At 34.4% G+C, this 17,991-nt stretch overlaps 1 protein-coding gene across 4 annotated transcripts in view; it reads right to left on the bottom strand.

Moving 5' to 3' along the window:
• The window catches only part of GKAP1 (G kinase anchoring protein 1), a 93,695-nt gene that overhangs the window by 47,494 nt on the left and 28,210 nt on the right, over positions 1–17,991 (bottom strand). For all 4 annotated transcript variants that reach the window (XM_053205212.1, XM_027048118.2, XM_053205211.1 and 1 more), the window contains exons 5-7: positions 11,675–11,752; positions 7,793–7,916; positions 5,382–5,404 (exon numbers count right to left, since the gene is read on the bottom strand). In XM_053205212.1, the coding sequence (XP_053061187.1) occupies positions 5,382–5,404; positions 7,793–7,916; positions 11,675–11,752 (225 nt within the window). The remainder of the gene's footprint in view (positions 1–5,381; positions 5,405–7,792; positions 7,917–11,674; positions 11,753–17,991) is intronic.

Below are 17,991 nucleotides of genomic sequence, written 5' to 3'. Positions count from 1 at the left end.
TTTAATTTAATGAAAAATATGCTCTAAAAACATAATGGATAAAGGAAATAATCATTAATAGTTGCTAAAAGCATTAAGGGGAAACTTTATAATGGTTGACAACACTAGAACCCACTGATCAAGTTTTAAAATAAACTTTTTATTTATTTATTTTGAGAAACCAGAGCGTTGGGGAGGGGCAGAGAGAGAGAGAGAGAGAAGGGGAAAGAGAGAGAGAGAAAGAGAGAGAGAGAGAGAGAGAATCCCCAGCAGACTCGAGTCAACACAGAGTCCAACATAGGGCTCGAATTGATGAACGGCGAGATCATGACCTGAGCTGAAACCAACAGTCGGACATTTAACCAACTGAACCACCCAAGTGCCCCTAAATTAAACTTTTAATTTTAAAATACTCTTAGATTTACGTAAAATTTTGGATAGTACAATTTCCATATATCTCTTACTCAGTTTCCCCTGTTGATAACATCTTACATTATTATAGTATGCTTTCCCACTAAACAACCAACATTGGTACAATAGTATAACTAGATTCCACGCTTTATTTGGATTATACTAGTTTTCCCCTAATGTTCTTTTTCTGTTCCAAGATTCCACCTGGGATATACTACATTTAGTCGTCATGTCTCCTTAGCCTTCTCTGGTCAATGTCAATTTCTCAGACTTTGTTTTTAGTGACCTTGATAGTTTTGAGCAATACTAGTCATTCAGGTCAGGTATTTTGCAGAATGTCCCTTAATTTGGATTTGTCTAATGTTTTTGTTTGACTGGTTTTATGTGTTTTTTGCAAGGAAAATCACACAAGTATAGGTCATTCTCATCACATCATATCAAGATGGCATGCTATCAACATGAAATATCACTAGTAATATTAATATTGATCACCTGGTCAAGGTTCTGTTTACCAGGCTTCTACAGTGTAAAACTAATTTTCCTCCCTTTCTGTACTCTATTCTTTGGAAGCAAGTTACTAAGTACAACCCATACTCAAGAAGAGTGGAGGGAGTTAAGCTCCCTCTCCTGGAAGGGGAATATCTACATAAATTATTTGTAATTTTCTGTATGGAAGATTTGTCTCTTCTCTTTTATATATTTATTCAATCAGTTATTTATGTAAGTAATAGCCAATTCTTCAAGATCAATTTTATTATTATAAAAATAACCATTCTACATCCCCTAATGTGATATAATAGGAAGTAAACCATACCATGTAGGGAATATTTCTGCTTCCCTCATTTCCTCAAAGAAAAGTTGAACTTCAATCTGTCAAGCCTCAAAAGCTAACAGTTTACAGGAAAAGCTGTAAAGATGTACCCCAGGATCCCCTAGTAACCATGCGATCTACCATGACGTGAAGCCATAGATAGCAACTGAGACTTGGGAGAGAAATGAAAAATCCTAAACCTCCATAAATCCCTGGATCCAGTCAACTATGAGGCCAGTTCTTTCCCTAACCTTCCATGGTTTGGTTATACCAATCAAACAAGCAATTCTTTCTTGCTTGTGCTGGACTGAGTTGGGCTTCTTACTTACAACCAAAGAGAACTAACAACAAATATAATAAATACAAATAAGGAAAGGGATGGGAGCAAAAATCAGTTCAGGACATTGAGAAATAGGAAACAGGCTGAAGAGCTAATGTAAAGCCAGATTTTAGGTGAGGTATTTTTTTTTGTTTTGTTTTGTTTTTAACTTGGTAGAATTTATTTGCTTTTAAAATTTAATGGTCTAACTAGTTTTGGTAGTGTTAACTATGTGGTTCAATTTTTAGCACATAATATTTGGTCACATACTGATCATTTATAATTTTGGAAATGTTACTTTTCATCTAACATAACTAAGGCCTAAAATGAATAAATTATTCTTCCAAACTCATACATCTAAGGTAGACATACAAGAAGCAATGTGCAACAAAAATGAAACGGGCTATGGAGCCAGATAAGACCAGGTTTGTTCCCTAGTTCCCTCACTCGTCCATTGCTTTTTATTTTTGATATAATTTTTAAATACATATCACACAGACATAATAAAAAACTTCAACAATTTACACTGGGAAAAGTAAGCCTTTTTCCTATCCCAATAAGCCCTCCTTCCCCTCCCTTTGCTAACCACTATTACAACTTCTTGGGTACTCTTTAGAGATAGTCTATTCAAGAATATTGAAGACTTGACCTTTTAGACTTCAAGACATATGATGATCACTAAAAATTTTAAAGCTACTTAATGGTACCAGAAGGATTGCGGTTGGGAAGGCAAGATAAAAGTGGAGCTAAAGAGAAAGCAGTACCTATGAGACACTCCACCTTGCAGCACTGGTGTTTAAAAAGACAACATAATAGGGGCACCTCAGTGGCTCAGTCGGTTAAGCATCTGACTTCGGCTCAGGTCATGATGTTGCAGTTGTGAGTTCAAGCCCCATGTTAGGCTCTGTCCTGACAGTTCAGAGCTTGAACCCTGCTTCAGATTCTGTGTCTCCCTCTCTCTTTCTGCCCCTCCCCTGCATGTGCTCTGTCTCTCGCTGCCTCTCAAAAATAAATGTTAAAAATTATTTTTTAAAGACAACACAATAAAATTAAAAACAAAAACAACTTTTAAGGATCAAATAATGCTCCTTAAAAGGCATGATTAGTTAAGGTTTCTAAGAGGTATATACAAGCACCTATTCTATTATCCATTCTTCTTGTCTAGAATTCTCATGGGATATTCTTGACTATACTGTAGTGAAGAATGGGTAGGGGACTGGTATAGCAGTGGCAGCCAATATGTCCTGGACATTTAATGAAGAAAACTTGTTCCCATCTTCTAGTCCTGATAGTGTCATTTTTATTCTAAATGTTTCATGGTGAGAAAGATTATAAACAATTGGGACTAGAAAGAAAGCACTGAGATTAGTAACACAAAATCAAGACGGATGGAATAAGCAAAACGGGAATGATGTAACCCAAGAACAAGTTTAGTTGGCAGGCAGTTAGAGGAATATACCAGAAGTACCCCTCATCATCTATAATAAAGTAAAAAATCTTTTCTCTTTTGAATTTTATCCACTAAATACCTGATTTAAGAAGGAATGGATGAGATGCATATTGTTCTCAACAGAAGTTAGGAATTTTAAAGTTCCCATGGAAAAAAAAATCTCTTGGCATAAGTAACATATTAGAGATAGGAAGAATTAAGTCAATTATTGAGTATACACTGTAACAAAGACTCATACATTTTTAGGAGTAGAAAGCAGATCTCATTTCAGACTTGAAATCAGAAATATTTTTTCAGGCTTATTTTTGAACTCTCTGAAAAAGTTCATCTAGATTCCCAGAGCAATGGCATAACCATTGCAACATTTAAATATTCAAGTCATAAGAAAGTGAGTAATACCTCTAATGGAAATGGAACATAACTTTGGTATATTTTTAACAAGTGTTAAAGGATAATGTGAATTACATGTTCTTTTGACCAATTTCTTAAAATAGTTACATAGGAAATAAATTATAATTAGACTGCATTTACAAAAGTAGGAAATGTCTTAATCATTAGGATTATTCAAAGTGAATTTTATTACCTATCAAATTATTTTTAACAGAAGATGATCAAAAAACAGCTGTAAAATATAATGAAAGACAAAATATATGCTGTGTCACATACCTATGCTTGTTTAAATACAACTTAGATTGAATACATTAAATAGATGAGATCCTGTCATTCTGCATTATTTTTTCCTCTTTCAAATCAGGAAAGCAGGAAAAATAAGCATGGAACAGTTTATAAAAATTATTTTTCCCTCTACTAACAGTTGCTGGTAGTCTCTTAGGAATAGGGAGTACCATTTGTACCTGCTTTCTCATTTGCATAAAGTTATCCTCCAAATAAGTCAATGGATTAAAAGATAGACTCAGTTTTTCAAAAGTACATGTTTTCCACACTTCAGACATACAATGAATACTCAGACTGTATTTGTGTCATTTAAATTTTAATCTAAGAAATGGTGACTATGGTTTTTAAATTTAAAAAAATTCTACCATCTGTTTTAATAAATCAATTTTCTGCTTGTGTGCAAAGTTAAGGACTATATTATTACTATAGTCACAGAGATATTCAGATGTGGTTTTCTTAGAGATGATTTCATTTCTCTGACTTGTCAAATAAATACCTGAAACAACACCAAAAATGGTCAAAAACCATTTATATACTATAAAGTGAAATCAAGGAACATCTGACCATGAAAAAAAATCAACTGATAGAATTACTAACAAGAATATATACATAACAGAATAGCAAAGCTTTCAAGTTAGTACCTAAAGAAGTGAAAATAACACTAACATTTTATTAGTACTTCCCTCAATATTAGAAGATATTTTATAGTAGTACCTCCCAATTCTAAAAGGTTTATAAAATCTGGTATTGGAGTCTTTTTTTAAAAAAAAATTATTAAAAAAAAATTTTTTTTAATCTTTATTTTTGAGAGAGACAGAGAATGAGCGGGGGAGGGGCACAGAGATGGAGACACAAAATCCAAAGCAGGCTCCAGGCTCTGAGCTGTCAGCACAAAGTCCCACACGGGGCTCAAACTCACAAACCACAAGATCATGACCTGAGCTGAAGTCAGGACATTTAACTGACTGAGCCACCCAGGCACCTCTTAAAAAAAAAGTTTTTTTTAATGCTTATTCGTTTTTTGAAAGACAGAGAGATAGACAGAACGTGAGGTGGGGAAGGGCAGAGAGAGAGGGAGACACAGAATCCAAAGCAGGCTCCAGACTTTGAGCTGTTAGCACAGAACATCCCCACTTTGGAGTGGGGCTTGAACTCACAAACTGTGAGATCATGACCTGTGCCAAAGTCAGCAACTTAAGTCCAGGTGTTCCTGGAGTCTTAAAAAAAAGAAAACCAACCAATAACCCTAGGAAGTTACGTGTGGGTGGTGCTACTTGTGATGGTGAATGGTAAGAGTAGCATATGATCCACAGGTATAAACTACAGAATCACAGCTAACCTCATAATTTCCATAATTCCTAAATATCTTCAGACATGGTTTCAGGATGTTTTTAATAAAGATTGGAGTGTTACACCACTTTTCCCTAAAATTTTAAGCTTACATGTGGTAACCTTTTGCGGTGTGTGTGTGTGTGTGTGTGCGCGCAGGCACACGCAGACACAAATTAGGATACTAAAGCCAAATAATATACTTCCTTCATGCAAATAGTATTTTCAATCTACTGCAATATATTTTACATCCTTATAATTGCCAGACATGACTGGATTCACTCACAACAAACCTATGGGTTGTCCTTTAAATAGCTAGATCTGAAAAAGCACTGCCAAACACCGACTTATTATTCTTAAAATCATCAAGTATTTTCTAGAATAAAGATGGTTACAATAACACTTACCTCAGTCTTTTTACTAAGGTGATCTGTAAATGAAAAAAAAATGGTGACATTTCACTGAAGAAAATTAACAATAATATTAATACTTTATTAATGTTAATAATTAATACCCAGTATGTAAAAATATTCAAACAAAGTAATTGAGAAGACTTTCAAAATTATAATAAGAGTTAAAGAAGTCATTTGGGGGTTGTCTAAAATATCAGATTTCTTCTCTAGGGATAAGATGTTAAATTTCAACACATAATTACTAATTTGCTCAGCTTAGGGACTACGTTTTATATCCCAGTAAATGCCACCCATACCACAGGGTATTATTAAATTTTACACATTTGAATTCCAAATAATAAGGTTTTTGGTTAAACAATTTTTTTTTGGCCAAAGAGGTGAACAAATATATCTAAAATCAAATCACAGGGTATTATAACTGCAAAATTGTACCAATCACTGCCTTTGTGGGGGGAAAAAAATAGAAGAGTAATTTGGGTCCTTTAAACCTCTTAGTTTGTTTTAAAAATATACATCATAGTGCTTTGATAATACTATAAAAAAATCTTAAAAAGTGACATATATTTATAAAATGAATACAAAAAAGAAGGCAATAACAAAAATATCCAGATCCACAAATCATTGACTTAGTAACAACACAGCATTTTTGGAAAAGGATTACAGAATGAAGAAAAGACAGACATAAGGGAGTCCACACAGATACAAGGCTGAAACTCAAGTACAAAGAGGGAGCAAGAGGTCTTATTTAAATTAGAGATAATCAGGATATCTAATATCTAACATTGCTTCTTATGAACAGCAGAAATTTTCTATTCTCAAGGACTAACAATAATTTAATAGAATAGCATTCTTATGACTGAGAATTTAAAAGCTGGCCCAGTTCTCTAAAGCATTTGTTGATCGGAACAGAGTCTACAAGTATGGTAAATGTCAAAATCACAAGTTTCAGCTCAAACTACCAAATCCTATTTATTTCTAATTTCCTACTTATTCCTAACATCAAAGTCATTCTTCTAGTGTGTTCTACTTAGCATACAATGAGATGCAAGAAACTGAGGAATAATCATAACTTTTTAAATCATAGCTTGAAATAGTTGTCTAGCTTCCCCAGAACAGCATCATATTGATGTCTTTCTCAATCCATTTAATAAATTTACATAGTACTTATAATCAAACATATGAAAAATAAAGTTTTAAAAAGCTTTCTTTTCATGTTTCTGACTAGTTTTTAATAATACATCTTATATAAAATCTTTCTTACCAAAACTGAAAACTCTAACATACACCTGTGTCTTTTAACCTCAAATAAGAAACTTAACATACATCTCTTCTTTTAACCCCTAAACAAACAAACAAAAAAAACCACTTAATAAGAGAGGCAGACTATAGGAAAAACTGTCTTGATCCTTACACCAAAGCAAAACAATGCTCTAAATGTATTCCAAATTTCACAGGTAGGCTTGTTTCTGAAAATGGTAAAGTATTTCACTGTATTTTTCTTTTTAGATTATTGCTATCGTGTTATTAATCCTAACAGAACAAATGCCCAATGTATTCAGAGCTAAATTCATATGAATCAAATAGATCACTGTGTCAATGAACAAACGCAGTTCATTTTGTCAGCAACTATTCTGACATAAGCACAGCACCGTCCAATAAAATTTTCTGTAAGGATAGTAATGTTCCATACCTGTTCTAATGTAGAAGCCACTAGTTACACGTAGCTACTGAGCACCTGAAATGTGGCTGACACAACTAAGGAATTTTTTATTTTAGTTCATTTTAATTAATTTATATTTAAATAACCACATATGAGTAGTAGCTACCATATTTTACAGCACAGACTTAGGGTTTTCACCATTTCTCACATCAAAAGTAATGTGTTTTATGATCTGCCTTTAATTTATCTTTCTGTTCAATAAAAGAATATAACTATTATAAAGTTTTCTGGTAATAAGTCTCCTAAAAATTTGTATTTTAACTTTCTAAGGTGTAGTTCTAGATAATCTGAAGAGGTTGACCAATAGTGGATGAAATCTGAAGATACTATTCCAGGTGTACTGTAAGTCCAATCACTTTATGTATAAGGACAACAACGTTTCAAGATGACTCAAAGACTACAAGTACAATTTTTATTTTCAGTGAGTTTTAGAAAATGGACAAATTCAAATACAAAAAGATAAATCCATACTGAAGCTTTATGGGGATTTAATGACTGCTTTTAAGTTACACACCCCCTTCCCCCCAATTGTTTATTTCCAAACAGGGCTACATTTTTCACAATCTCAGTAACACATTAAAAAAACAATTCTTCTTATTTTAAAAATTAGCAAGGAACTCACAACTTACATATAAAAATACTTAAAATAGTTTCTCTAGCATAATAGATTTCATACATATATTACCTTCAGATTGAAAATCTTTTAGTGATACTGTAAGAGGCCTGTCTTTTCCCTGATGATTCTTTCTTTTATCTTTTTTATTCATAACCTTTGATTGAGTTGAAGCACTTTCAGCATTTTCATACTCCTAAAAAGAATTACCAACAATTAAGCTTGGTTAACACTAGTAAAAAAAAAAAAAATCAACATACCATTAGGTAATATATTTCTTAAAGTTTTATTTTTTAAAGATAAATAGTAAATTAAAAAGTCAACACATTAGGGGCAGCTGGGTGGCTCAGTCGGTTAAGCATCTGACTTGATTTTGGCTCAGGTCATGATCTCAAGGTTCAGGAGTTTGAGCCCCGCATAGGGCTCTGTGCTGACAATGCTGAACCTGCTTGGGATTCTCTCTCTCCCTCTCTCTCTGCACCTTCCCTGCTCATGCTATCTCTCTCTCTCAAAATAAATAAACTAGCCAAATTGTATAAAAAGATAGCTGTTTTTTTTTTATTTTTCAACTCAATCTCTTGCCTCTTAAACATTAAAATAAAAACAAAAAGCTATACCTTGGTTTATAACCTCTCCTAGTTGCCACCTCTTCTTCTTTATTTCAGGACCAAACTTAAGACAATCATCTACAGTCAACTTCCTTTCTCACCTCCCCATCAAATCTGGCTTCCTCTGTTCTCTGCCACTAAAATTAAGGTCAACCTCCCTCTCAATGCCAAATCCAAAAACATTATTTTTTTCAAACACCTCTTAGTTTCCTCAATACACTTCTAACTACTCTTCAGTCTCCATCACTGGCTTCTTTTCTCCAAACTCTTCTCATCATTATTCCACTCTTAAGCTATTCTTTTGCTTTATGACCCTTGTTTCTCAAAATTTAAAGCTCTAATGATACACTCATGATTTTGGTATGTACAGACAACTCAATTGGAATGTTCAGTAAACATCTCCAAGCTAAATATGTTCACCCTGCCTTCCCTACTGGATCCTCTCGTTAAAGCACCGGTTTAATGCTACCATCATCACACAACTCTGCAGACTAGAAACCTGAGTCACTTCTATCTGTTCTTCCTACACACTATATACAAATTAGTCATGAGGTCTTGTTGAGTTTATCTCCTAAAGATCTCTTACATCTGTTCTCTTCAGACCTTCTGTCATTACTCTATCTTCTGCTGGACATTGCAACACCCTCTAATTTTAGCCCCTCCATCTATCTTCTACACTGCTACAGCATGAGTTTCTAAAATGAAAACCTGAAATAAGTCTAACAGTTAACAATATTCAATAGCTCTCTGACAACAGATTTATAAAGCCAAATCTCCTTAACCTGGTGCTCAAGATTCTTTAGATCCTATCCTTCAGAAAGTGTCTCTAGCAACTCCGAATCAACTATGCTATACCCTTTCATACACACATAACCTGTATTCTTGCCACCCCTTCTCTGACAATGCCTACTTTCTCTTGCCTACACTGTGACCTTTTATACGACTTGTAAGACTCCTCTTTAAAAATCCTGTTCTAGGGGTGCCTGGGTGGCTCAGTCAGTTAAGTTTCTGATTTCAGCTCAGGTCATGATCTCACAGTTCATGAGTTCAAACACTGGGCTGCCTCTGCTGTCAGCACAGAGCCCACTTCAGATACTCTGTCCCCCTCTCTCTCTGCCCCACCCCTGCATGCAGGCATGGGCGTGTGCACACACACTGTCTCTCATAAATAAACATAAAAAAAAAAAATCCTTTTCTAAAACTCATCCCCATCAAAGGCAAAGAAAATTCTTCCATCTTTCTGAATTACCACTGCACTGAAAACATTCATCTATCAATACTATGCACAGTAATTACGTACACATCTCCCTCTACTAAATTCAAGGGCTGGGACCATATCTTTATCTTTGTATTATGTGCCTAGCACATTTTGGTTACTCAAAAAAATATTGGTGAATGAGTAATAGAACAGAATATAAAATGCCATCCCAAACTTTAGTTAATATAAAGATAGTTAGGCTAAAATAATTATAGTAATTTTTTTTTGGATATTGACTTAAAACTCAATGACTACGTTAATGTAATCACATCAAACTAGCTACTGCATACAAAAGGAGTTCCTCCCTTCTCTGAGAGTCATTATGGTCTGACAGAACCAATGCTTTTGGGTAATAGGCCTATGATTGTGCTAAGAAAACCGGCAGGGATCATGATATTTTATCAACACCATCTACTCTACTCCTCTAAAGATATAGCTAATTCTTTTAGCTTTAGAATCTAGACATGTATCTCACAACAATAAATCATTATTGTATGATAATATTCTATTTGATAAACTTTATCTCTGATTAAGCAAGTCAGGAGAACTTTTTTTTTTTTTTACACTTTTCCAGTATAACTGAAAGTCCATTTAAATTATTAAATCGTAGGGGCGCCTGGGTGGCTCAGTAGGTTAAGCGTCCGACTTCAGCTCAGGTCACGATCTCACGGTCTGTGAGTTCGAGCCCCGCGTCGGGCTCTGGGCTGATGGCTCAGAGCCTGGAGCCTGCTTCCAATTCTGTGTCTCCCTCTCTCTCTGCCCCTCCCCCGTTCATGCTCTGTCTCTGTCTCAAAAATAAATAAACGTTAAAATAAATAAATAAATAAATAAATTATTAAATCGTAGTAAAGCTAGCTGTATCCATTTTTCTAGTTGCCAGCTTTGTGCTTAAATGGACAACTAATAATAAAGATTATAGTTAGTCTTTATTAATTAGGGTAACAGGAATAGGGACATGGAAAATGAAACTAACATACACAATGCACAAAGTCCACTTTACTGGCAACTTTCATCCTTTTCCCTTGCGCTATAAATAAAAAGCAAAATCATCTGCTGTGAATTTTAATTCCTCTCCTCCCTTCATCTTAACTGAAGGAGCTAGTGTACAATGACATAGTCTAAAGGCCCATAAGCATGATCAGGGTCATTTATGATCAATTATAATCACAAACTGAATACATTTTATGGACCAAAAAAATTCCCAATACATATAAAAGACTAAAATGTCAAATTATATGAAAATAATAAATGTTCAACTTAAATACAGACACTAGAAGGCAACACTACTTTAACTTAAATGTTCCTATAGTTACAAGCTATACAATGCTTTTCAGCACATAAGCCAATACCACAATTTAGTTACACAGTTTAAGCGTGCAACTCTTGATTTCAGCTTAGGTCTTTTTTTTTTTTAATTTTTTTTTTAATGTTTTTATTTATTTTTGAGAGAGAGAGAGACAGAGCATGAGCAGGGGAGGGGCAGAGAGAGAGAGGGAGACACAGAATCCGACGCAGGCTCCAGGCTCTGAGCTGTCAGCACAGAGCCCAACGCGGGGCTCGAACCCACACATCGCGAGATCATGACCTGAGCCGAAGTCGGATGCTCAACCGACTGAGCCACCCAGGCGCCCCTCAGCTTAGGTCTTGATCTCATAGTTTGTGGGACTGAGCCCAGCGTCAGGCTGTGCACTGACAGCGCCGAGCCTGCTTAGGATTCTGTCTCTCTCTGCGTTGCCATCCCAGTGTCACCTACTCTCGCCCTGGCTCATACTCTCTCTCAAAATAAATAAATAAACTTAAAAAAAAAAAAAGGAGTGGGAACCTTTTTTTAAGGAAGAATTTCTTAAGGTGCAAGAATTTCTTAAGGAAACATTCCAAATCACCAAAGTTCAGTCTTCATGTTTTTGTTGCCTCTCAAAACTTGAGGAGTAATCTTATTATAAAAATTTCATAATAATATTGTTATGTTGATGAATTTTTAGGACAAGCTTTAAACGGAAAACTTTTCTATAAAATTCAGGAAGGACTGGTCCAAACCTTTGAACAATTAAACTTCTGAAATATCTAAATCAATAAATGTGTAAATACCTTTTTGTGCTCTTCATATTCTAATTTACTTAGCAATAATGCCTTCTCAAGATCTGCTTCAAACATTTCAGATGTCAGCTAAAACAAAAAGAAAGTTTCACAATTATGCCACATAAGCAAAAGAACTATGACTATATATACAGAAAGGAAAACAAATGCATTAAAAAATAACCTGCGTTCTCCAAAGTTATCTCTCCATGCCAAAGTAGGGAACCCTGTATTTTACAGAAGATACCAAGGCAAAACTTCCAATTTTGATATTTCTACTTCCCTATTCACCATCAATTATGTTTTATATATCAATTTTTCCCTTTAGCAAAAAAAACTTACAAAGAAATTGACAATATATTAGATGTCGATGATGGTATCCAGTTTAAGACACAGAAAAATTTTAATAGGGATTACTACTCAAAAATACTAAAAAATAACACAATCAACATTATAAAACATACCATTCCCTTAATACAGATAAATCCATGGGTACAGAAACTTTAAACAGGTGACCAAAAAACTTTAAAAGGTGACCAAATGTCCTGGTATATCCCTGATGTTATAGCATAATTATTCATAGTGCATCTTTTTACTCATATCCTTTTATTTGGTTGCCCTACCTTTTAAGGTAATCTAATACTATAAAAAATGATTCTTTAATTTTTGATCTATATCTTTTGGTTCCTCTTTCCCACCAGTCAGTCTCATCTTAACTTCTTATAATACAGCTTCCATTACCCTCTAATCAAACTACTCTCCAAGAATTACTTTTCTTAATTGCCAAACAGAATTGCTACAGTAGTTGGGTGGGACTTCGGGTTTCCACCACGGAGATAAGGTTATATCTGTAGCTGTACACAGGAGAGTCACAACATAAACTTCCTGGACTTGTGTACATGTATGTGTTGACCTATGTGGACTAGATAGTAAAAGCACACATTTAGTGGATATTTCTTGTTTCTGTCTGTTCAGAAACCATTCCTTTACTCCTGTGAATAACTGTATTTCATCCCAAAGTCCTATGATTCTAGTAGGACAGCCGGTTATATAATCCTATATACCACCCACCAACAAACCCACACAAAATCCAAGCTACCATCATCAACGACAGCATGGGGGCAAGGGATCCAACTCTTCTTTTGATCTCCTAGCAATTAAATTTTGAGAACAAACACAAAGCAAGCGGGGTCTAGTCATGTGACAGCCCTCTACAAATGAGCATGTACTAGTTGTACTAGGTCACTCCTCTAAGTACTCCAGAATTCTTAGTTTCCATCTTCCCCAAGGCCTACTTGTTTGGTTCTTAATTCAGATCTGTGAAACCTTTCAACAAATGATCTCTGCCAAGTTAATCAGAATTATTTCTACTGCTTGATAACAACAACAAAAATCTAAACCAAAACAGAAACCAACTCCAAAAAGGAGTGATATATTTCCAAGGGATAACTTAAAAATTGGAAAAATAGTAACACTGGACACAATGAACTAAAGCTTTTATTCCTAACCAAATCATACCTCTGAAAGCATCTCATCTAAACCTATACTAAGACAACAAAAAGGGGGGGGGGGGGGAAAGAGTAGGTTTATCACAGAAAAAAATTAATCTAATTCAGAGAAAAATGCAATTAGAATTAAAATGGTAAATAAGGGATTATAGCACTAGAAAATACCGTAAGCCCAGAGTAAATTGTACATAGTTCTATAAAATAACTGAAACAAACTGAAGGATTAATTCAACCCAAATTAGTAATAATCAAGAAAAATAAACTAACCTTTTAAGTAATTTACGATACAAAGGGACATTCAAAAACAATATAGTTATAAGGTAAAAAAGAATTGGATTCATGTGTTACACAAGTTTATATCAATTTCTCTACCTAAACTCATAGCCACTGAGTACAAATATTTCTCTGTATGTAAAGCCAAGAAGTCATCCCAACACGGAAAAAGTAACAAAACGACTTGAGTTTATTCTGAACAAAGTTGATTCAATTTACCACTAAACTTTTAATCCACATTAATGACATTTAACATTTATAAAAATTGCATTTAATATTATTTCCAATATATTACATATTCTGACCGATATTCCAAAAATAAGTTAGCAGGCAGGAGAAGAGGTTAGAGAGTTGGGAGTCTTGCAAGATGTCATTATTCTTTTTTCCATTAACTAGTAGCACTTGAATATTAAAGTAGCTGATTCCAATAGTATGATAAAAACTGAATGAGATAGAACTTTTAAAGTGACAACTATGGTTCTCTTCAGCATTTGATTCTAAATAGCAGTTTAGAACTTTTAATTTTTAACATCAACTAGTATACAAGGAAACATAAGTAGGCAAAAATGATTTAAGTTTCAATTTAAGTTTCTAAGAACTAGAACAAATCTTCCAAAAATATCTGTATGATCCAACAGGGTAACAGAGAACCTGGGGCGTCTGGGTGGCTCAGTTGGTTAAGTGTCCAACTCTTAATTTCGGCTCAGGTCGCTATCTCAGTTTCATAGGCTCGAGCCCCATATCGGGCTCTGTGCTGGCATTCTCCCTTTCTGTCTCTTTCTCTGCTCCTCTCCCACTTATGCTGTCTCTGTCTCTCTCAAAATAAATAAACTTAAGAAAAAAAAAAAGGTAACAGGGAACCTTCTATGTGCTTTGCCTGTAGGGCTTTAAAGAAACAGCATATGTATGGGTTTTGCCCTTAAAGAATTTCTACTCCAGTTGGGGACTAACACATATGAAGTGCAGAAAATAGAATAAGATGTTGAAAGTGCTACAAAAGTGGTGGGAAAAAAACATATACAACAAATAAAATTTAGAGAGGCATACAGAAAAGACATTGATTTAAGTCTGTCCTTAAATGACAGATATAATTTGGACAGGTAGAAAAGGGAATAGAAGAAGTTCAGGAGGAAAGAGCCAAGTAAACAAAGATATGATATTAAAAATAATGTATTATGGGTGACACTGATAAAGAAAGGGGATACCTGATAAAGTGTGAATTCAATACAAGAAAGATGTGGACAAAATCCAGGCTTTGGGAGATCACACAGGTGGATAATTTAAATTCCAATTCCATGTATGCTAGCTGTGACCTTGGGCAAATTACAGAAGTTCTGTAAATTTCAGTTTCTTCATATATAAAAAAGGAAATAGAAATATCAACCTTACAGAGTAGTTTTCAAGATTTAAAGCTATTAATACATGTAAAGTACCTAGCACAGTGCCTGCCTGCCACAAGAGTTACAAACGTGAATTAGAATTCCCCTTCTCTATCTTGGAGTACAGTGGAAAATGAGGTTGCTTAGGTAGGGTAGAATTAGATTCCAGACACTCCCTAAAAATTACAGACTAAGGGAACTGAAGGAGATATGCTGATAAAAGTAATTTTAAAGAAATAAACTGAACCCTTATAAAAATAAAGGCTTAGAATCAATGTGTTTGGCTAACCCTCTGTAATCTCAGCATATAGAAGCAGAACATAAAAGTACAGAAAATAAAGGCTATATCTTGGAAAAGAATAGCCAAGTTTTAGAAGACTAACTGAACATGAAGTATGAAAGAAGAATGAATTAAAGATAAGATTTTTGATCCTAGATAACAGGGAGAACGGTAGCATAAGACTAAAACTTCAAGAAAGAGAAAGAAAACATGATTCTAAATTCTCTAAACATATCTTACAGCATTAATTAATCATAAGACTACTATAAATACAGTTGTCAACCTAATTCATCAGAACACGTACAGGCAGAACCAACAGGGGAAAAGAAGTCTGAGCCTAAAAGATAGGTACCAGGCAAGAAAACACAAAAATCACCATGATTTTTAAAAAGTATCTTCTATTAAGCTTGCAAATAGAGAATTCCTCATTTATGAGAAGAGGAGGAAAGGAAGAAAAAGAGGAAATGGTAGGTAGGTACTACAATGCCTATAGGATTGAAGAAAATACTTACATGTGCCCAAGATGGAGTACTTCAGAACCCCTTCCTCTTGGCTTCCTTCATTGACTCCTATTCCTCATCTAGTAGTAAAACATTTTTTTTTCTATTTAAACAAACCTATAGCTCAAGGGCTTATGATCAGTTAAAGAGTATGAAGAACCAATGAAAAACGGAAAGGACAGTAAACATTTTGGAACTAGATTTTTAAAAATTGATTTGTAAGCCTAAGTACCATAACAATTTTACCCATTTTAAATTCAAGCAAAACCAATTCTAAATGAAGAGTTACTCCTCATTTCCCACAGGCATCATGGGAACAGGATTTTATAACACAACACAGAACATCATTCTGAAGACCTCTCACGCTTGCAGCCAACTGTTTATTTAGTCACAACAGCAGCAGTGCCCTGTCATCCTCTAACTCCATGATCTTCCGAGTGTGGACCACCTATCTTTCACTAATTTGGAAAGCAGAATTATCTTCCCAGAAATCTTCTAATAGTCTTACTGAACATTATTATTTTAAAGGTTGTCAATGTTCTACAAAAATTGGATCTATGTGTACACACTAATTATCAGGTTCAGTTCATTTTAGTTAATGTATCTTGATGTCTTTTGAGTGTTGTTTACATTTTTTTTAATGTTTTTTTACTTTTGAGAGAGAGGAAAAACAGAGTACAAGAGGGGGAGGAGCAAAGAGAGAGAGGGAGACACAGAATCGGAAGCAGGCTCCATGCTCTGAGCTGTCAGCACAGAGCCTGACGCGGGGCTCGAACTCATTAACCATGAGATCATGACCCGAGCTGAAGTCGGACATTTAACCAACTGAACCACCCAGGTGCCCCTTAAAAAAATTTTTTTTTTTAGTATTTATTTATTCTTGGAGTGTTGTTTACATTTTTTGTCTGCATTTTTGTTGTATGCTCTCTTGTATCTCTAAGGAACAAAACTGGTTTAATCATATACTGAGGGATTAAAAGTAGGAATGAAAACAGAACTATAAACATTGCAACTTATAAAAAACACCATGAATTTTTAAATGAACAGGACACAAATACAGTGAATACAGAATATATATCTGTTTGTGTCAGGACAAGAGCGATACCATATAAGCAACTGAAAAGGAAAATTATAAATAGAAAATTAAGACAGTGACTATTCGAAATTTTGATTTGTTGAGTCAACCTATTTGTTCCTAGCTGCCTGCTATGAGACATGGTCAGACCTGTAGCCTGAAGACACCAGTTTTTGTTTCACTTTCAAAGCACAATTGTAGGAGTCTTTTCCAGAACAAGTACCAAGTAATGCTTTTTCCAGAAGAAAAGTGATGAATTTTGTTGCTAAAAAAAGAGCCCCAAAATACAGAGGATTCATTTGAATTTGCACTCCTTATAGAGATATAGAGACACACATGCAAGTCAAACAATTGCCAAGGGTCTTATTATACCAGCCATCAGGTTAATGACAAATAGTATACTCACAAACATAGAACAAGCTATTGGCAAAACACCTTTAATCAAATGGAGTAGAGGATTCAATGTGAAAGAACAATTACTATTGTGCACATGCTAGCAGATAATCCACTTCGGAGTCAGATAAAACCAGTGATGTGCGGTTTGAATCAGTAAGAGGAAGAAACACACAAATTTTCATTGGTTTATCACTAAAAACTTACCATGAGAAGAAATTTTTCTATTCAGTTCATTATTTTTGAGCCATGATGTAGAGTTACAAAAAGGTACACTGGAATCAGTAATATCAATGTATCATGAATAAAGGAGGTATAACTATACCTGAACAATATCTCCACAGATTTATTCCCAGGCAACAGGTATTACTGAACAGTATGTCTCTTGATCTTAATTCAATATTAAAAGTAGTAAAAATTATAAATATGACCAAATCAAAGCAGGCCTATTCATCTGTTAAAAACAGCTTTACTAAGATATAATTCACATACTTCATATATCACATAAAACTCGTGCATTTCAAGTGCAAAGCATATACCTCCTTTTGATGTATACCATTCTGCAAAGAAATAGGAAATATAACACTATCTTTCCAACTCTGAAGTATGCTGAGATGGATACAAGTCTACGAAATGGAAAATGAGATACAAACATTTCTTAAGATACTAATATTGCATTGAAGATTATCTCTACAATTTCTAGCAACTTCCATAACATACCTCAGCAAAATATATAATATCTTGAATAGTCTGAACCTATTCTTTCAGGTCAATGTGTCACAACTTTTAATGTTAAGGAAAAGATAAGAATTAGGATCAAAATGTGTTCTAGGCAGTTTGCCCCCGTTGGTCTTTTAATGGGTAAATTCAACTATTTATATTTATTTATAAAACAAATTATTTGTCTATTATCCTTTTTCA

The sequence above is a fragment of the Acinonyx jubatus genome, chromosome D4, assembly GCF_027475565.1.
Source record: "Acinonyx jubatus isolate Ajub_Pintada_27869175 chromosome D4, VMU_Ajub_asm_v1.0, whole genome shotgun sequence".
NCBI classification, from domain to species: domain Eukaryota; kingdom Metazoa; phylum Chordata; class Mammalia; order Carnivora; family Felidae; genus Acinonyx; species Acinonyx jubatus.
The sequence above is the reverse complement of the archived record's forward strand: the minus strand, read 5'-3'. Positions and strand labels throughout refer to the sequence as shown.